The 20,321-nt window shown below is 57.4% G+C and overlaps 3 protein-coding genes across 4 annotated transcripts in view; 1 reads left to right on the top strand and 2 right to left on the bottom strand.

Moving 5' to 3' along the window:
• Positions 1–10,737, bottom strand: part of ELL (elongation factor for RNA polymerase II) — a 49,337-nt gene extending 38,600 nt beyond the window's left edge. Inside the window, exon 1 of the mRNA XM_054650050.2 lies at positions 10,553–10,737. Within this exon, the coding sequence (XP_054506025.1) occupies positions 10,553–10,687 (135 nt within the window). The 5' untranslated portion in view covers positions 10,688–10,737. The remainder of the gene's footprint in view (positions 1–10,552) is intronic.
• A 775-nt stretch (positions 10,738–11,512) lies between these two features.
• FKBP8 (FKBP prolyl isomerase 8) lies at positions 11,513–17,761 on the bottom strand. Of its 2 annotated transcripts, none has more exons than XM_077191527.1 (9): positions 17,656–17,761; positions 16,897–17,178; positions 16,596–16,765; positions 16,242–16,330; positions 15,153–15,370; positions 14,907–15,079; positions 14,746–14,823; positions 12,726–12,863; positions 11,513–12,332 (listed from the first exon to the last, which is right to left on the bottom strand). In XM_077191527.1, the coding sequence occupies exons 2-9, from the start codon at positions 17,162–17,164 to the stop codon at positions 12,246–12,248; spliced, it is 1,221 nt and encodes a 406-aa protein (XP_077047642.1). In that variant the 5' UTR covers positions 17,165–17,178; positions 17,656–17,761; the 3' UTR covers positions 11,513–12,245. The 2 variants fall into 2 exon arrangements, with proteins under 2 accessions (XP_077047642.1, XP_077047643.1); XM_077191528.1 differs by lacking the exon at positions 17,656–17,761 and adding an exon at positions 17,458–17,533.
• Positions 17,712–20,124, top strand: KXD1 (KxDL motif containing 1). Its single transcript, XM_054650297.2, has 5 exons — positions 17,712–17,855; positions 18,146–18,246; positions 18,342–18,494; positions 18,869–18,915; positions 19,658–20,124. The coding sequence occupies exons 2-5, from the start codon at positions 18,152–18,154 to the stop codon at positions 19,888–19,890; spliced, it is 528 nt and encodes a 175-aa protein (XP_054506272.1). The 5' UTR covers positions 17,712–17,855; positions 18,146–18,151; the 3' UTR covers positions 19,891–20,124.
• The last annotated feature ends 197 nt before the right edge of the window (positions 20,125–20,321 follow it).

Here is a 20,321-nt window from a genome sequence, read left to right as displayed (position 1 = left end):
GGGAAGCTGCCCAAGAAAAATCCAGCTGAACACACTGAGCAAGAGAACCTCTCTAGATTTGCTACCATGATAGAACCTTGTATTACATACCCTCTGCTAACAGCCTCCTCCAGCTTCCAGGGACGCTTTCTCCAGGAGAAAAGTGAAGGCAGTTGCCTGGAGAAGTTAAATTAGGTGCTGCCTTTACTTCAGCAAGAAGCACAGAACCTGCACTGTTTCAGCTACCTCTGTATTTGCACTGCCAGGCTGGTCAGTAACAAACCTGCTCCAAAAATAAAGCGACAAACAGTGAAAGAAAGAACACACTCTTCTCAGCTGGCAAAAATCTACCTAGAAAATAAGTCAGATGTTTCTTTGCTCTCCGCAAGGACACCTGAGAAAGTTCAGGTTGCAACGAATTCCAAAAATAAACATGAAAAATTTTCAGATAAGAAGAGGAAAAACATACCAGGGCTGCTGACCAAACAGGGAGCGACCACAGTGCCACGGAAAGACTCCCCAGGTCTGAGCCCAACAGCCCCCAGAGAATTCAGACATTCAGACAGAGAATCTCTCTTGCCTGACAGAGGCAGCTCAGCCAATTCACACATGCAAAAGAAGTGGTGTGGCCACTGAGCCGGCACTTAATTGTCTGACCAGAATTTTTGGTCTAAATTTAACAATCCAGGCAAGTCATAGTTAGCTGGAACGTTTTGCTCTCTTAGCCCATCTGAGTTAGGGTAAATGTGTTTCTTCCTGCTGGCAGCGTCAGTAAATTTAGCCTTAATGACAAGTAAAAGGTCTTTAGATGCAGTTAAATGGCTTTAATTGTATGAGAGAGCTCAAACTTGCAGCCCGATGCAGGCAGCACCCACATTAGGTACAGCTCCAAATGCTTGCAGGAAGGTTGTGGAAACATGCCTGGAACTATAACATCAAACCTTCCAGGTAATAAATCTATTTCTTCTCCCCCTTCACGTTAAGAAACCCCAAAGTGCTCTAGATTTTAATGCATTAAGAACAAAGTCCGTAATTCATGAGCAGAAAAATGTTTGCTGTTGGTTTTAATCACCACCACGTTCCACGTCAACCCCAGCGCCCGTTCCAAACACATCCAAGATATCCCATTTACATCCCTAAAGGTTAAATATGTTTTACTTTATCCATTACTGCCTCCCTCTTCCCATTTCCACATTTGCAAAGATTAAACACGAAGCCGCTTCCTGAGCAGAGCTGGGTGTTCTGGGACTCTCCACCAGCTCCAGGACTCCAGACTGGGAGAACTGGTTTGTGGCAATGCTCCTCTGGAAAACCACCCTTTATTTCTGGAATAAAAACAAGGATTGGCAGCTGTGACATGTGTCAGGAACACGGGAGCTTTAGGATGCTTAGCCACCTCAGTGGCATTAGGGAATGAAGACCTGAACGAGGCAGGGAGCATTTGGGATTTGCAGCAGGACAAGCAGCAGCAGCTTCCCACCAAACACTCAGATAACCAAAGGTTCTTTTCAGTGTTGGTTAAATGAGAGAAAGAAGCAGAGCTGGTGGCCAGGACCACCAGGCTGCCATCAAAACACAGCTGCCCTGCAAGGACACGGGGTGGGAACGGCGAGCAAGGTCACAGCCACGGGTGTCACTGAGAGCACTTTTCAAAAGAAATTGGTCACAGAGCTCCTACGCACTTCTTAAGGGACTATTTATGGGAGCAGAAGTTGCTCTTAATTCTGCGAGAAGCAGAAGCAGAGGTCAGCACTGGGGCTCCGGCAGCTCTGAGGGCTGCACATCCCTGGCAGGGGGAACAGGTGCTGCCACCAGGCTTTTCAAAAATCTATTTTAACGCCACAGGAACTTTGGTTTCAGAGCAAAGTCCTGCTCAGCGCTGCCTGCAGTCAGCAGGATCTGCCCGAGACGCTGCTGGAGGAAACCAAGCCAGCCTGTGACAGAGGCTCCGACCTTCCCAGCTCCGTCATTTTACAGCAGTTTCGCTCTGAATCACGAATTTCCGCCTCCGTTTGGGGCCGGCTGCCGGAGCCCCACAAAAGTCAGGGAGTTAATGAGCTGCTGTCACCTAATCAGGGCGGCCACACCGTCCCTCTGGCGAGTGGCAGACGCACAGGGAGCACTTCAAAGGCGCTGAAACTCTCCCTGGGAGCGAGGGCTGCTCCCTTCCCCAGCATCCTGGTGGCAAGGTGAGCCCAGCCAGAGCCGGCTCGCTGGCCTTATAAGGCTTCCAAGGCTCAATTTCCGCTTGCCCAAGCTCAGGCAGGGTGGAAAAATTTGCTTCCTCGCTACTCCGCCCATGCCGGGCTCCAAAAAGCATCCGCTGAATCCTGGATGGGGAAGGAATGGAAGAATTGACAGCGCTCAGCTCCCTGGAAGAGGTGAAGCCACGGCTCTGGCAGCACCCAGGGGCACCTCAAACACCGGGGGAGCCCAAAGTGCAGAGAGAACTCAGAACCGCTGCTTTTATTCTCGGCATCCCCTGTGAAAAACTCTCATTTTTCTTGCTCTTCAGCTGCACTTAAGCCTTTCACATTTGATGGCAACAAGCTTTACAGGTTAACAAGGAGTTGGGAACATTATTTCCTTTCCCTGATTTAGCCATAACACACTTTATTATATACCAGGAGCACAGAAAAGAGCCTTGGCTCAGGGTTCCACACTGTTTTCTGCACAGGTCAGTATTACTGTGAACGATTCTGAAGCCAGTACTACCTCCTGGTCACAGTGAGGTCCCTGTTCTCCAGGTCTAGTGCCATTATCAACTTCTCTGAGCATCACAAACAGACCAACCCTCCTATTCACTAAACAAACACAGCCACATCCATCATCCCCAATATCCACCAGTGCTGGCAAAAAACGAAGCCCAGCGCACACAGGCGATTAAAAACCTGCTTAATTTTCAATAAATGCTCTCCTTCTGTGGATTATAAAGTTGTTTTTCACTAAAAACGTCTGCACAGTCACTTTTTCCCCAGCCTTGCTGGTGTGCATCAAGCTCATCCCTTTTTTCACAGCAGGTTTCTCTCAGTGCAAGAAGCAGGCAGGGATTTATTTACCTGCAGCCATCAGTGGTTTGTCCTCGCTCTCACCTGCTGGTCACCAAATGGCAGAACCCAGCTCATCCCCACAGAGATTTTCTCAAAAGACAGAAAAATGGTGGCAAAGGAGCTTATAAAACCAAGTTCTACCCATTCCCTTGTTGCCTTCTTTTCTGGGGACTGGGGAAGGCAGAAACACAGCCCATTTGATTTTCTCATAGAAACCAGGAGCCAAAACCAACTGAAATCAGCGCCGGAGCTGGAAAGGTACAACAAAACTCACACAAACATAAAGTCTAGACACTGAAATGTGGAAATATGATTCAAATAACCACAACTGGCACATAACACACTGATTGCAGCCCATCGCAGAACGGGCCTCAGTGGGGAGGAATAGAGAAGGAAGATTAAATTAGTTCTTCCACCTCAGCTGTAGAAAATATGGATCCTGTGGGCACAGTGATATGGATTGAGCCGGAGTTTCCTCCGTCCTGCTGGGATTTTTGTTGGGATTTTAAGTAACACACATCTGCCCTTGCTAAGTAACAACGATCAGCTTAAACTGTCCTACAGAATCCCAGAATGGTTTGGGTTGGAAAGACCACTGAACTCAGTTTATTCCCCCCCATGCCATGAGCAAGGACAGCTTCCACCATCCCAGGTGGCTCCAAGCTGGCCTGGGACACTTCCAGGGCTGGGGCAGCCCCAGGTTCCTCCAGACCTGTTCCTGTCTCCCCATCACTGATCCCATCACATGAACCTGCCCCAGCTGCCACATGGCTGCTCTTATCAAAGCATGGCTGAACTCATAGATGCTCAAAATACAGAGCCAAGAGGATGTTTGTGCTGATGAAATCTAAATACGACAGAGATTTAGGCAATTGGTTGCTCTCAGGAAGTTTTGTGGTACCTGCTGAACTGCATCACGTGTGGACACCAACCTCAAGGACAAAGTCTGTGTCTACCATTAAACCCCACAGCACAGAATGGAGCCCAAGAGGAGAAATATCTCAGCTTTCCACAAAAACTTGCACTCAAGTGTTCTCTCCTGCATAAAAGCCTGCACAGAGGGAGAGCAGAGGGTTAACCCTGCACCAGACCAGGGAAGACTCCAGGTGGGTGGAGGTGGGCAGCTCAGTCAAGCCCTGCTCACCAGTGCTGACCTCTTTTTGAGTTTAACAAATGCTGGTTTCTTTAAATTAGAAAAAGGCACTAGTCCAATGTAAAGAAAGGAGAGACCAAGTGCACGGAGCTGTGTTTTTTCTAGACTGTAATGCAAAAAGGATTGGATTTTGGGAAGTCTGCTCTCCCAGTGCAGCAGGGATACACACAGCACTCAGCAAGCTAGGGGTTTAGCATGCTCTTTAATATATAAATGCTTGAAAAAACCCCAAACCCACCAAAATCCCCAGTCAGAAGGCAATTCCAGATTACCAGGCTGTACAAAAGTTGCCATATGTACATGGGATGTTTCTAAGCAACACATGAGCTACTCCAGAAAACTCTTATCAGCAAATCCAACCTCCTTTCCTGGGTAATTCATCTAGGTCAAGCTAAGGCACGTTGAACACCAAAGCCCAGTTTTGGTGATGCCTCCTGTGTATCCACCCTGGGTGAAATATTAGCACAGTTCAGGTTATCAGCATGTCTTTTCATGAGCATTAAGTTCACTGCAGATAATGGCTCCTCCAGAAACAGCATTAACCTCAATTATTCAGAGGTAACTCTATCCCAGCCTTCCCGACGTTGTGATGCTGAGAGAGCTTCCACCTCCCCCCCAACTTCTCCTTCCCCAAAAACCCAAAAAAGGCCAGGCTATGACGTGACTGTGATCCCAAATGAGGGACCCAGCACAGGATCCCAGGTACAGGGTATCCCTCCAAAGTCTACCTAAAGCCGGGCAGCCACTCCATCCATTCAAACGCATTCTCCTGTGCATTAGCAGCAAAACCACTAAGTCAGCCAAAATGTATTCTTCTCCCATGGATTAGCTGGCACAAATTAGTGCGGGAGTGACGCATGCAGTCTGTCCCTTCCCATTTTTCAACATGTACAAACACCAGGGATTTGGAGACGCTTCACAAGTTTCTGCTTACAAGTTACAGGCAGAGTTTAAATGGTCTGAAACGTGCAAATCGTTCGGGAGATAACACGGCCATTTACCAAGGAGACCTCAAATGCTCCCTCCGACAAAAGCTCCCCTCCCTCCCTCCCTCCCTGGGCAGCGATAAAGGCGCTGCTGCTGCTGCTGCTGCCCCAGCTCCACGCAAGGGAACTGCTTCAAAGGCACCAGCCCCGTGCCAAGCTGCACCGGGACAAAAACCAACACCGCAGGACAGAGCGCTTCACACGGGCCCAGAAATGCCCTGGTGCTGGAGGATGGCTCTGAGCTGACCAGCAGCAGCCACTCCAGGGCCCTTGGGAGACACATTGCTCTGAAGAGACTCTTCTGCTTCAGCTGGAAGTTGAAAAGGTTTTATAAAGCTTTTCTTTCTGCTGTTTAAGTGGTGTAAGAAATCAGAATATGCAGGAAAAGAGAAAGGGTTTAATTTCGCTAGGTAAGGAACACAATCACCACAACCAGCTGCCATTGATACAACTGATGAAATATCCCCCTTGAATTGAAAAAAGAACAACCTAGCCCCATATAAATAACATAAAGGGTTAATCTTCTAGCTTGCTTTCCCCTGTCTTGCCAGAGAGCAAAAATTATTAATTCAAATTCAACCTCTCCAATTAATGGTAGGGTATGTTTTGCTGATAAAAAGCAGATCACGTTTGATTTAAAAAAAAAAAAAAAGCAAGCCCCATCAGTCACAAGGATTCTGTCACAAACTTTCTATTTTCCTTTGGCACATCACCAATTAGACCTAGTTCTTTAGTCTGCTACCACCAGTATATAAAAAAAAAAAGCATAATGGGTTTATAATTTGCCACCAAATCCCATAGCAACTGTACGTCACTTTAGATGTAAATTACAGACAATTCCTTCCAATGCCGTTTGAAAACTATAGAGATGAATCTATAATTTGAGCAGATCCAAATGCTATACGGCTGAGAGAAAAAGCTTCCCTAAATAATTGAAAGGAAACTGCCACGGGCCAAAACATTCCTCGTGCACAACGTTCAGTGCCTCTTTGTCCCCCCCGCCGCCTGCAATGGGAGGGAGGTGCCACATTCAGGTCAACGTGAAGAACACTGGGCAGGAGTTGAGCAGCTCAGGGTGTTCTGCAGATCCTGTCCCATTTCTGCTGATGAGCCGTGCGTGTGCCGCGCGCTTCCTCTCCAGCCCGCCGTGATTCACTCAGTCATGTCACCGACTCATGCTCCCGATGTCGTAAGAGCCTCAATTTTGACGGACTACGGCATCAGTGAATTAATAGGACAGGAAAAAACAGGTTACGGGGAAGGAGGAATGATGCAAAAAGCTCTGAGATAATTCAATGAATTTTGATTGGAAAGGCGGATTGTTCTTCTCCTCCTGACACCTGCAAGCAGCTTTCAATTCTCAAGTCAGCATGAATACGCATTACCCTAAAGACCCTGTAATGACAGCACAGCCTTCATTTTGTGTTTCGTGCTTTGAACGCAGCAAGATGAAGGAATCTCCACAACCTGCTCCAAAAGCCAAGGCTGGAAAGTTATTTCAATAAATAGCAACTCCAAGGGGTCGGGTTAACCCTCATTTCCAAGGGTTTCTCTCACGGTTGGTTTTAGGGCAGCACGGGGAAGGTGATTTGGGGAGCCACATCCATCAGACCACAGTCCCAAAATTCAGCTGGGTGAGCACAGGGACAACGTGCCTTGGTTATCTCAGCTTAGTCCCCAATAAATATTTGTGCATCTGCCAAAGTTCACCAGTGAATCAAGCGGTGGCTGCAGCTCAAAACGCTCTGGGGTAGAAGGGGCAGAGAGGGACAAGGGGAGCAGGATGTAGCATCCATCACCAAAGGATGCTACAACCTTCTTTAAACCCTCCTAAAACCACCAGGACCGGGAGCAGAGTTCAGCCATTGTCAGGCCAACACAAAATGACAGGGAAAGGTGTGTGACTGCATCACACTGCCTGGAATCAAAGAACCACTCCTCAACCACAGAGAGAGGCTCACAGAAACACGGGGAAGTCGGGAAATGCCCAGGTGAGGGTTCCAGGAACAGCCCTGACACTGCCTGTGAGCCATCAGCACCTTCACTGCACAGGAGACAGAGCCACTGCCAAGGGACACTCAGGTCTGCCATGTGGCACCTGAATCAGGCAGGAAGATGGGACTTACCCAGGATGCTGCTAAAAAAACAGATGTTGAAAATAAAGGATGAATGATACCTAAGGGAATAAGGTGAGGATGGTAAAATATCTCCTCACTGAGGACAGGAATGAGAGAGGAAAGCAAGGTACAGGTGTGAGGAGCTCCCTTCTACCTTGACAGGGGCAGGAACAAAGTTGGGGCCACGCCAGAAGTGATGGGAAAAGTCACAGAATCATCTGATCTCAGAAAGGTTTGGGTCAGAAGGACCTTGAAGACCACCCAGCTCCACCCCCTTGCCATGGGGAGGAACACTTCCCACCAGACCAGGCTGCTCCAAGCCCCATCCAAGCTGGCCTTGGCCATGCCCTGCCTTTTTGGGGGGAGTGGCAACGCCTAACCACACACACACCCCCAAAAGGAAGGCAGCAAACTGCAGGCTGCTCTACAATTACACTCCCTGCAGAACCCAGAGCTGTTTTAGGTGAGCACACCAGCCTGGCTTCGTTTCATCGCTGGACAAACCAACTTGGGACACACTTCCCACTGCTCAGCCCTCTGAGCTCAGAGCTCTCGGTTTCACAACTGTAGGGAAACAGTTTCAGGGGCAGCGAGTTTCACAAGGAGCAGCTGGGTGACGTCTCACTGTGTCCCCTGTGAAGCCAGTGCTAATTCTCTTTTTAAGGCTCCTATTTCTTTCAGGTGAGCTACCAAAGAAACCCTTCCCAGGATCAGAAGCCAGCAGCCCTGGGAGCTGGAGCTCCTCATCCTCTGTACGTGACACAAGAGTTGGGGATCAGTATCTCAGAACCACAGAATGGTTTGGGCTGGGGGGGGACCTTACAGCTCAACCTGTTTCAACGCCTTCCATGGGCAGGGACACCTTCCACTAGACCAGGCTGCTCCAAACCCTCTCCAGCATTTGGATCCCTGACCATTTTCTTCCCTAGGACGCAGACAACTCAGCAGAAGGGCAAGAGCACACCTCAGCAGAGGCCCAACAAGACAAATATCTGTTTCTCCACAGCCCTGCTGCCTGATCCACACATGGTGCAGCTCCACACCAAGCCTGCAACTGCTCTGGCACCAGGGACACTCCAAACAAATGGCAGCTCGCCCGGCTGGGTGATCATTTTTGGATTATGTAATCCCAATACATTATTATTAGCCCAAGAACAAACTCAAGCAAGGAACTGAAGACGTTTCCCTGCCCGTGCTGGCAGAGGGACAGAGCCTTGTCGCAGGAATGGCACGGACGCGCTCCCCCGGTGCCCCAAACAGGTCAGACTGCACACGCTGGGCTCCAGGTAACACAAAGAGCAGGATTGGATTCCAGGCCATTATCCATATTACACAACGCTGCCGTCAGTTCCACCACGTTTCAAACCAAACCCGGCACAAGGAGCCTGAGCAAATTTTTTCCATTGAGCCACTGCAGCCCAAAATGAAAGCGGAGCTGGACCGGACAGACAGAAGCTGCAAAGGTGTGCTGGGGGTGGCTCCTGGCAGGGCTGGGCCCGGAGCTGCCGAGGAAGCCCAGACCTTCACCAAGCTGGGGAAACTGTTTATAGAACCCGTGCAGAATGAGCATATGTGTTTAATAGCCCACTAATTGTTGCGTTGTTCACTACACAAACAAGCAGCTCTTCTGCCCTTATCCCTTCCTGCCCAGTTAATCACCAGGAGCCTCTGACTATTTCTCTTTTGGGTGGCGGTGAAGGAAGCAAAGTTCATTAGTGGCCGTTGGCCACCAAACAATCCTGAGCCCAGACTTCATTTAGAAAATAAACACCACTATTCATGTGTGACATGGACTCGGAATAGCTTCCCAAAATATTTAACGCAGCTGCCTGTAGTCTTCCTACTCTCCCTCCCCCAAAATAAAAGGCTTTCCCAATATATAGGAAAGAATCATTTGTTTCATTTTTCAGAGGAAAAAAAGCTAATAATTCAGTCGACCCAAGTCACTTATTCCTCCTGACTTCTCATAATGCTGATAAACACTCATTAAAATATAAGTTGATAAACCCTGGTACAGTCATTACCTTCGTCCTCATACAGAGATTGCCCAATTCAGTGATGTGATGTAACCAACACCCTAAATTAAAAATAGTGTTGTGACAACATATGGTTTATCCTACAGAAGCTGGCAGGCAGGACGCTCCTAATGACAAACGGGTTTAGGCTCCCAGCTTCCCCCAGCAAGGTGAGGAGACAGAAATGCTCGTCGCAGGATCAGAGGCGGAAAGAAAAAATACAATAAAAATAAAATTACACTAAAAAATGACAGTTTTGAACCCCTCTCCGGTCCATCCCAACACCAGCTGCCGAGCTTTGCCATTATTCTCTATTTACATGACTAATAAGCTCTCTGGATGCATTTCAAGGAAACGGCACGGAAAAGACAATCTGGAAATTTCAAAATACAGTCTGAACGTGCCTCCCCCCGCTCCCGGGAGGGGAGCACCGAGCCGGCGGGGGATGAACAACCGGGAGCACCGGGGAGGGCACAGCGATGCAGGCACCCCCCAGTCCGGGATGGCAGCACCGGGGATGGACCCGCCGCCCCCCCCCGGCTTTGCAAACCCACGTCACGTTCACCGGGGAAACGGGGGGGGCACCGACGTCCCCTGGCCCCCTCCCCAGACACTCACGGGCACTGACGGCAGCTTCTCGCCACCTCCCGGGGGGGGCACCGAGCGCCCACCCCCGCACCGGGGCCGCGGGGCCCCTGTCACCCACCCGGGAATGGGGAACACACCGGGGGTCCCCGCTCACCCACCGGGGCGGTGGCACACGGGGGTGCCCCCAGCAATCACCGCGGCGGGGAACGGGAGGCACCGACAGCTCCCGGTGCCCCGCGGGCACTTGGCGGAGGATCGCGACCCCTCCCCGGTCACTCACCGGGGGGCCCAGAGGGACCCCGCAAACGCTGCCGGGGATGAGGAACACACCGGGGTGCTCCGGGGCGCTACCGGGAGGGCACCGCGGGTCCCCTCCGGTGTCCCGCAGGCACCTGGCACCAGGATCGCCCCCCCCCCCCCCATTCCCGGTTCGCCGGTCACTCACGGACGGGGGGGGCGGGAGCCTCCGCACCCCCTCAGCCCCCCAGCAGGGAGTCCCCCCGCCCCGGGCCACACGCCCACGCCACGAGGAGCTCCCCCCTCTCACCTCCCCTCACATCCCCGCCGGTGCCGCCCGCAGGGCTCCGTCCGGGGGCCTCGTGGCGGCCGCCCGCTCGCCCTCGGCGGGGCCGTGCCCGCCGCCCCACGCCCGCCAGCCCCGTACCTTACAGGCCTGGTAGCTCTCGAAGGCGCGTAGGGCGCTCTCCGTGAGCTTGACGTGGAAGACGGAGACGCGGGTGCCGCGGCCGAGGCGGCCGCAGGACAGCCCGTACCCGCGCTCCGCCTGCAGCGCCGCCATCTTGGGACCGTCTCCCCCTCCGCGCCTGGGCCGCCGGGGCCGCCCGCCGCCGACACGCCCCTCCTTATGAATTATTCATGATGCGCCGCTCCGCCGGCCACGCCCACGCGGGGCGCCTGTTGCTGGGGCGAGGAGGTGGGCAGCGGGCGCGCCGATTGGCTGGGTGATTCCGGGCGCCGCGCCGGATTGGGCCGTAGGGAGGAGGAGGCGGGGATATGTAAATAAGGGCGCGGGGCATGCTGGGGAGGGTGGTCTGGTGCAGCCGGGGAGCGCTGCGGGAGCGTGGGGAGGGGGCGGCGGGGGGGGGAACCCCGGTGTGAACCCCCGGGAATGAACCCCTGACCCACCCCGGGCATTTAACCCTCCGGGTGTGAACTCCCTGCAACCCCTTGGCATCAACTCCCCGGGCATGAGCCCCCCAAGGCATGAACCCTCTGGACCCCCCAGGCATGAAATCCCCAGGTGTGAGCCCCCCAGGCATGAGCCCTCTGGATCCCCAGGCGTGAGCCCCCCAGGCATGAACCCTCTGGATCCCCAGGTGTGAGCCCCCCAGGCATGAACCCTCCGGACCCCCCTGGGCATGACACTCCGTGGTGGGCACCCCCTGTACTCGCCCAGGTGTGAATCCCCCAGGAATGAACCCCCCAACCCTGCAGACCTCCCCAGTCATGAGCACCCCAGCACGGACCCCCTGACCCCCAGGTAGAGCCCGAAGGTTCCAGGCTTCCTCCAGGGCTGATTTCGGCGTGCCAGGCTCCCCCCTGAGCATCGCCCCCCCTGCAGACTCCATGCGTCCCCATGTGTGGCAATAAACAGGCCGGAATGTGAAGGAATTGTCCTTTATTTGGGAAGTTCACAGTCAGTTTGGGGTGCAAGGACAGTGCTACAACCCCCCATGAGCAGAGCTGAGGCTGGGCAGGCGCTGGGGGGGCTGCAGGGCAGGGAGGGACCCCCGACGGGCTCGGACCCATGGGAAGACAGCCGGGACAGGGGGTCTGCAGCGCTCCCCTCCTCCATCCCTCCCACCGCGGGTTTCTTTGGCTTCCTTTGGACATTGCACACTCCAGGGATGTGCAGAGGAGGGCAGCAGGTACCTCCAGGAGGGCTGAGTCCCTGGCAGCCCCCAGGAATCAGGGAATGTCGCTGCATTTCCCCCTGGGCACATCCACATCGCTTCCCACAGCTTCCTTCTCCGTGCCACCCCCTGCCCATCCTGTCCCGGCAGCAGGGATGGGCACAGCCAGGACGCACCCGTGAGAGGCAGCTCCTGCTGCCCCCGACACCCTCAGGGCTGGGGGCTGAGCCCCTGATTGCCAGGAGGCTGCCCGGGGGTCCCTGCTCTGCCAGCAGCCCCCTGCCCACCCCGCGGGTGGCACCCGCCCGTGCCAGGAGGGATGTGGGGAACGTCGGGAGGGAGATCCGGCACCTCCGGCACAGAAAGCATCCGTGGAGCTGCGAGCCCGCGGGAGGGGGTGGCAGAGCCTCGGGGCAGCCCCTCGGCAGAGAGAGCCAGGAGCTGGCACGGGTCCCGTGCCCAGGGGCCACCCCGGTGCCACCCTCAGTTCCTGGCGGCGATGACCACGGACAAGGCCACGCCGCCGAGCGCGATGGCTGTCGCGCCAAAGAGCCACTTCCAGGGGATGGACTGCGGGGCAGAGCACGGGGGGACACGTCAGGGGCTGTGCCCATGGCAGGGGACACGTGCCACCCCGCCTGCCCTGCCTGCTGGACAGGGCATCCCAAAAAGGCAGCGCCGTGTGGGACAGCGTGTGCCGCCAGCTGACAGCGCTTCCCAACGGGAGCAAAGTCCGGAGCGTGCAGCTGGCATGGCTGTGATCCACAGCCAGACACTGCCAGGGCACAGGCTGTTATCTGGATGTGTTCTGGGCACGGCTCCCGGAGCACGGCCCCCTGCTCCCAGCGGGATCCTGACACTGCCCGACCACATCCTGCTTGGGAGCGGGGCTGTGTCCCTCCTGGGGGACCTGGGGGACGCTGACACAGCCCTGTGGATCCCCAGCCCCCCCAGAGGCCTTACCCAGGGCAGTTTGTCTTTGCACTTCCTGGGGGTGCTGGCGGTGCTGGGATTCCCGAGCATCTTCCTGTACATCTCCGTCTCCACGTTCCTCTGGTCCGCGTGCTTCTTCACCAGCTTGGAGAGCTCAGCGTGGATGGTCTGGGGAGGACAGCGTGCTCTCATCAGCCCTGCACCCTCCCCACCTGCCAGGGAGGGGACCTGCCACCCACAGCACGTTCCACCGCCCCTGGGATGTGCACAGCAGCTGAGGGGGTGATGGGGCCTCATCCCCATCCCCAGCGCCATGGGGCTGCACCAGGGGACACTCTGTGGGTCCAGTGCCCCTCTGTCCTTCTCGGCTGCTCAAGCCACTCCCTGCCTGGCAGCAAGGAGCAGAGCCCAGGGCTGATGCCAGACACCAGCAAAGGGATTTTATCCTTTAATCGAGACAGGAAAGTGCCTGCCTTGAGGACAGACGTGCACCAGCTCTCCCACTTTCTGTCTGGAAGCAGGCTGGGAAAGCGGGCTCAAAACTCAGCCTGGTGTCAAGTGGGATTGCAGCAAGACCCACAGCGTGTCCACACCTGCCCTGCCAGGGCAGGAAAAGGCTCTGAGCCCTGCGTGGGGCCCACAGGCTCCCCAAAAGCAGCAGGAAGCACCAGGGAGCTGAGCAGGGCACAGTGGCAGGAGGACGTTGTGGTGGCCCTGGTGGCACAGCCACGCTGTGCCCTCTGCTGGGGGACACATCCCCAGAACACAGCCCTGCCAGCTGGGGAAATCTGCCTCCAACACGAAAATCTGGATGTCTGGAGGAGAGAACGCTCCTGCTCAGAGCTCACCAGGGCTGTCACATCAGCGTCAGACAGCCCTCAGCATCCCGGAGGGCTCAGAGGAGGGATGTGTGTGACAGCCTGGCGGGAGGCAGGTGGAGCCCAGCATTTCTGGAGTGTTTTCAGCACTGGTAGCCGTGGCCCCTGAGTCACCCACGCCGCCACTGGGGCCCGGGCAGCAGCTGGGGAGGGCAGTAATTTGCTGTTCTTGTGGTTTCACTGGACACGTCACTGCCGGGCATTCGGATTTTCCAGCCCTCTCCAATTAAAAGCTCCATCGGAACTGCTGGGGAGCAGCCGCCCTGCCCAGGGACGTGCCAGGGGAATGGTTCCCTGCGCTGCTCCCTCTCCACCCTGACCTTGATGGGAAAGAAAGGGTTTGGGGCCCTGCTCACCCTCTCAAGGGAGCTCACACCACCTCTGAAGGTGCTGTGGGGCCACCAAGCACCTGCTTGTGCCACACCTCACCCGTGACCTTCAGGGACTGGATCATGGCACAGATCCTGGTGGTCTGGTGAAAGCCCCAGGTAAGAAATGGACACACCAGATGCAGACAAGGATTAAAGCCCATCTGGAGGGCCAAGACCCCCAGGACGACCCTGCGCAGGCAACACCTCCCTGTCTCCTCCCAGTCTCGCTCCTGCTGGGGTCATTTCCTGGCACTGGTTTTTGATTTCTCCCGAGGCACCAGTCCTGCAGCTGATCATTAACTGACAGGAAATTCCTGACCCAGAGCTCGCCCTGCCCGGGCGCTGGACCGAGGTCTGGCTGCTCCCAGCACCCGGTGATTCACTCCTGGGGCTGCCCAGCGAGTTTGTGGGGACTCAGCTCTGCTCCACTTCCCCCAGCCACAGCACAAACTGCCCCAGCCACCTGGGGAACCTGGGGAACCTGGACCCTCCCCACAGCATGGCTGGAGTATGGATGGGCTGGCAGGGAGTCCTGTCACCACCAGGACCAAAGGTCACCAGGGAACCTCACAGCATGGAGATAAGGCTGGAGAGCAGCCCAGCCACACTCCACGTGGGGCATCATTCCCCAGGCTCTGGGGGCTCTTCCCAGCCTCCCTCCACGGAGCTGGGGACAGCTCCAGGGACTCTCAGCCCCCCAGGGGCAACAGTGAGGTTTGAAGGGACAGGGACGAGAGAGAAGAAGCACCCAGGAGACCCCCAGCCCAGGGGGATCACGGGCAGCACACACCTCCAGCCTACCTTGTTTGAAGGCTCCAGCTTCAAGGCTGCCTTCAGGATGGGAATGGCCTCTCTGTACTCTCCCTGCTGAGCCAGCACCTGCAGGGTGACACGGGGATGGAGCAGGGCTGAGGTCTGTCCCTCACCCCCTGCCACACCGCAGAGAAGGGGCCCCTCCTCACCTTCCCCTTTCGGAAGAGAGCCTTGATGTTCCCTGGCTGGTGCTCCAGCACCAGGTTACAGGACTTGAGAGCTGCCTTGAAATGGTCCAACTTGAGCTGCGAGGCCGCCAGGTTGTTGAGACACTTCACCTTCACGTCCAGCAGCTCGGCCTCCTCGTCCGGGCTGAAATCCACTGCACACCCCCCGAGGGCAGGTCACAGCAGGGCCTGGAGCCCAGGGGACCCTCTCTGGGTGGGGACAGGTACCTTTGGAGCTGGAGCCCAGGATCCTGAGGGCGATGTCGTAGGAGTTGATGGCCAGCACGTAGTCTGCCTGCTGGTAGAAGAAGTTGCCGCGCTCCCGCTTGCGGTTGGCCAGCTGGATCTTCTCCTTCCCGCTGAGCAGCTCCAGGTCTGGCGCATCCCGAGCCGCCAGCAGCTCCACCTCCAGCGTGAGGGGCGCGTTGGGGGGCACATCAGGGCTCCTGCACAAAGCCACGCCACCGTTGCCACCCCTCAGGTGCTGCTCTGAGGGTTCGGCGCCGTGAAATCCAAGCTCAGAAATCCCTGGTGATGGGGGTCTTTGCACTCGAGATAGGACACGCTGCTCGTGGCAAGCGAGGAGGTGTCAGGAGCCAGGACATCCCTCTGGCTGTCCTGAGCAGCCCAGACCCCTGCCAGGGGGCTCAGAGACCCTGGCACAGAGCCCAAGATGCCCCTGTGGTTTTGATTATGACCCATGGAGCAAGTTACCAACCCTAGATGAAGATCTGCAAGCCATGGCAAATTAAGTAGAGTGATAGTGAATTTATCGCGAGGTGAAAAAGTAGATTTTGGGGTTTTTAGAATGGGGGTTTAGGGGGCAAGATGGAGGGAACTGGGCATGTCCAGCCTTTCTCCTTCCTCTTCTTGGCCTCCATCTTCTGCTGTGATGGTGGCACTTTTGGATTGGTTTAGAGTAGAAGCTCACTGTCTAACACAGGTGATGGGTATTGGGAAGCAATTGTAAACATTGTACACGTAGTTTTTAGTATAAACACATAACACTGCCCCAGGGCAGGCAGAGTGCCTGGAACTGTCCTGCTGGATGGACCTTGGCAGGACAGGAGAAAGAATTTTATAGATAAGGAACAACAAACAACCTTAAGAGCAAGAAATGAAGAGCTCTGACTCCTTCCTCAAGCACCGGGCTGGGAACAGAGACTTTCTAACTTTTCTCGGGGTCACTGTGAGCAGCCAGAGACCCCGACAAGGAAGCAGAGGCTGGACAGATGGGCTGACACCAGGTGAGCAGGGGACAGCTGCCCCAGCCCTGTGTGGGACCACCCTGCTCCAGCTGAGGGGCTGCCAGCTCACCTGCCCTGGGCTCCGTAGCAGTACTTGGCGTCTGACACGATCAGAGCCGTCTCAGCCATCTCCAGGAGCTGCACACACAGGTCCAGAGCCTGCAGGGCACAACATGGCACCATGGAAGGGACTGGAAGGGTTCTCCAGTGCCAACCTCCTGGATGCTCCACCACGGGCAGGAGCATCCTCCACAAAACCAGATGGCTCCAAACCCCCTCTAACTCGGCCAACATCATGGGAGGGAGCACGAGCAAGGGCAGAGGGGCCACTTTGACCCACAAACAGGATGTCACCGACCCCTGCCCTTCCTCTGAGCCCTGAGGTGAGGTCCTGCTCCCAGGTGAGCCTCCAGCCCGTGCTCACCTGCAGGACATCACAGTCCCCCAGCGTGAAGGTGAGGGCCGGGTCCTGTTCCACCACGGTGCCATCCTCCAGCGTGGCTTTCAGGCGGATTGTCACATCCTGGCCCTTCTGGGGACGGCTCTCCACACCCTGGCCCGGCACCAGCGTCTTCTTCTTGAGCAAACCATTCCCTGGGCACAGAGAAACGGGGGCACATGGGGACCGCTGGGGAGGGAAAACCCGACTGCCCCCACCCTAGTGCGGCTCCTGTAGCCCGGGGAAAGCCCGAGAGGCCCCGGAGCGGAGCAGCCTCAGCTCTCACCCAGAACATCGAGCCACTCCTCGGGGTCCCCGGCCGCGTCCCCCGCGCCCTGCACCGGGGGCTGCGCGTCCTCCCGCGGCGGCGCCGGCGGCCGGCCCACGTCCTCCAGCGGCGGCAGCTCGCTCAGGTCATCCTCATCTTCCTCCCCTTCCTCTTCCAGCACCTCGAAATCCTCCGCCGTGTCCAGCTGAGCCGCGTCCGCCGCCTCGCTGCCGGTGCCCGCCCGGCCCGGGGAGCCGCTGCTCGGTTCCTCCCCGCTGGACGCCATGGCGGCGGAGCAACCTGGAGCGGGGAGAGAAGGCGGGGATCGGGGCTGCTCTTACCGGCACCGACCCGGAGACCGGCGGGACCCTCCGGGGGCGGGGGATGCGCAACGGGACAGCGGAGACTGGCGAGCGCCGGGGGGGACGGGGCCTGGCGGGGCGGGGGCTCGGTGGGATGGGGGGGTCTGTCCGGTGGGATCGGGGGGGTCGCGGCCCCGGCCCGGTACCGTGGGGGGGGGGCGGCCCCGCGCCCCCCGCCCGCCCCACGTGACCGCCGCGCGCCCCCCGCCGCTCCCACCTGGCCCGCGAACGCGCGGGCGCAGGCCCCGCCCCCCCGCTTCTATTGGTCGGTCCCCGCCCACCGCGCGACGCCATTGGGTGAGGAGCACGCTCGTCAGCCGCGCGCCCGCGGCGCCCCCCGACGCCTTAAAGGGACCGCCACCAGCGCGGCCGCCCCGGAACGGCGGGCGGCAGGGCCGGGGCTCGGCGCCGGTACCGGAGAGGCTCCGTGATGCCCGCAGGGGTCGCGACCCTCTCGCCCGGCCGCTCTCCGGGACTTCCGGCTCGGCGCGGTGACGCAGCGGGGTCGCGCCCCACGTGACCGCACACCCGGAAGCGGCGCGGAGTGGCCGCCGGTGCCGCCCCCGGTACCGCCGCCGCTCCCGTCATGTGAAGCGGCGGGACGGGCTCCCGCAGGTGCGCGGGCAGTGCTGGTGGGAGGCGCCGGGGACACCGCTAGAGACCCTGGCCGTGTCCTCGAGGGAACCCGGGGCTGGCGGCGCTACCGGGGGCGGCGGGCGGCCAGGGGACCCCCCCGTTACCGGCGTGTGGGACCGCCCTGGGAGGGGGCACGGCGGCGGGGTAGCCGGTACTGGGTGCACGGCAGGGCGGAGGGGGTCCCGGTATCACGGAGGGGAAGGGGAGGGGCTCCGTTACCGGCGCGGGGGGCTCCGGTGCCCCGGCTGAGCCGCCCCGCGGTCCCGCAGGTCACGATGGAGCCCTCGGCCTCGCAGGTGTTCTGCGGGAGGGTGCTGGGCATGGTCAACGCCGAGGACGTCAACGCCATCATCCTGGCCCAGAAGAACATGTGAGTCCCGGGGGGAGCGGGCGGTGAGAAACCCGGTACCGGCACCGGGAGCCTGCCGGGATCTTTACCGAGCTCCCTGTGCCTCCCCCGCGCAGGCTGGATCGGTTTGAGAAGACCAACGAGATGCTGCTCAACTTCAACAACCTGTCCAGCGTGCGCATGCAGCAGATGAGCGAGCGCTTCCTGCACCACACCAGGACCCTGGTGGAGATGAAGAAGGACCTGGACAGCATCTTCCGGAGGATCCGGTGGGAAACCGGGCGGGAACGGGCCCGGGGATGCCGGGAGGGGTGGGGGGGGGGTGTTAGAGCAGGGCACAGGTTGGAATTTGGGGGGCTGTGAGAAGGAAAATCTGTCGGGGAAGGGAAAAGATGTGACCGAGTGGAGCTCGGAGCTTTGGGTTTCCATGATCCTGCTCTGGGTGGGCTCTGCTGCCGTGGGAGCTGCTCGGGGTGGTCACAAAACACAAAATGTGGGGGTTCAGGAACTGAACTGTGCTGGGATGGGGGGTTTGGGGTGGGAATCCCTCACCCTCGGGATTTGTTTGCATTGCCCAGGGAGCTGGGGGGCAGCTCTGGATCCCTGAGCTCCCCACGGACTGGGATTGTTCTCTCCTCCCCAGGACGCTCAAAGGGAAGTTGGCAAAGCAGTACCCGGAGGCTTTCAGCAGTGAGTGATTCCTGACACCCAGATCTACAGAGTCATGGGATGGGTTGGGCTGGAGGGACCTTAAATCCCCCCCAGTGCCAGCCCTGCCATGGCAGGGACACCCCCCACTGCCCCAGGTGCTCCCAACCCTGTCCAGCCTGGCCCTGGGCACTGCCAGGGATGCAGGGGCAGCCACAGCTGCTCTGGGCACCTGTGCCAGGGCCTGCCCACCCTCCCAGCCAGGAATTCCTTCCCAAAATCCCAGTGGGGAGCCATTCCCCTTGTCCTGGCACTCCACGCTCAGTTTTCCTCCTGTGGGAAGAGTCTCTGTTCCTGAGGCATCCCTCAGGAATCACAAGTCCACGTGCTGGCCCGTAGCTGCTTCCCCAAAAACCCAGCAAGCTCCTTAAATCCATTAAATCCACTTGCAAGAGTGGGCTTGGGACCCAGGGAGCGGGGGCTGGATCCCAGAGTGGGGGCTGGAACTTGGAAGAAATTCCAACCAATCCCCAATTTACACCCTGTAGGGGTTTTTTTTTCACCCCTACAAGCTGCAAGCTCAAGCAGGGAATCCCTCTCACCACAACCCTAACCCCTGGCTCCTCAGACATCCACGAGTCCCCCATCCTGGGGAACTTGCAAGAATTCCAACCAACCCCCAATTTACAGCCCTGCCATTCGTTGGGTTCTTTCAACCCCCACCACAATCCCAGCCAGGGGATCCCTCTCAGCACAACCCTAACCCCTGCCTCCTCCCCCTCAGACATCCACGAGTCCCCCATCCTGGAGGACGACGACGACTTCGACCCCGTCCCCAAGAGCACCACGACCACCATCGCTACCTCGGAGCAGAGCACGGAGTCCTGTGACAGCAGCCCCGGCCTCATCTCCCCCACCACCAGCCAGGAGTTTGAGGATTTATCCCAGGGCCACTACGAGGGCCCGGCCCTGAACGGACAGAGTCTCACAGACGAGGACACGGCCAACCTGGACTAGACTAGGAGCCCCGTGCTGCCCCTGCAGAACTTTCTAGCCTGTATTTATAGCTGTGTGTTGCTCTTTTGGGTTTTTTGGGTTTTTTTTTTTTTTCCTCTCTTGGGAAGAGGGAAGCCAAGGCTGGGAGAAGCTGAGGGAGGAAGGTGCTGCCCTTCTGCCTGGAAAGTGCCACTGAGGTGTAAAGCCACCATGCTGGCTTCAGGGGGAATCAGTAAATCCTGGGTTGGAAATGCCTCTTGTCCTCCGTCCTTCCTGTGCTCAGGAGAGCCGCTACACTTCACCCTCCGTGTAGATTTTTTGGCGCAGAAAAGCCGTTTCTGGGGACAGATGTTTGTGTTTTGTAAGAAATGTTGTCTCTGAGGCTCTGTGTGCCCGCCAGCTCTGCCTAGGGTCTGTCCTTGCTGCTGATGGACTTGTGCTGGCTGAGTTCT

Source organism: Agelaius phoeniceus, chromosome 29 (genome assembly GCF_051311805.1).
Source record: "Agelaius phoeniceus isolate bAgePho1 chromosome 29, bAgePho1.hap1, whole genome shotgun sequence".
In the NCBI taxonomy this organism is placed as follows: Eukaryota; Metazoa; Chordata; class Aves; order Passeriformes; family Icteridae; genus Agelaius; species Agelaius phoeniceus.
This window is presented reverse-complemented; position numbering and strand designations above follow the sequence as displayed.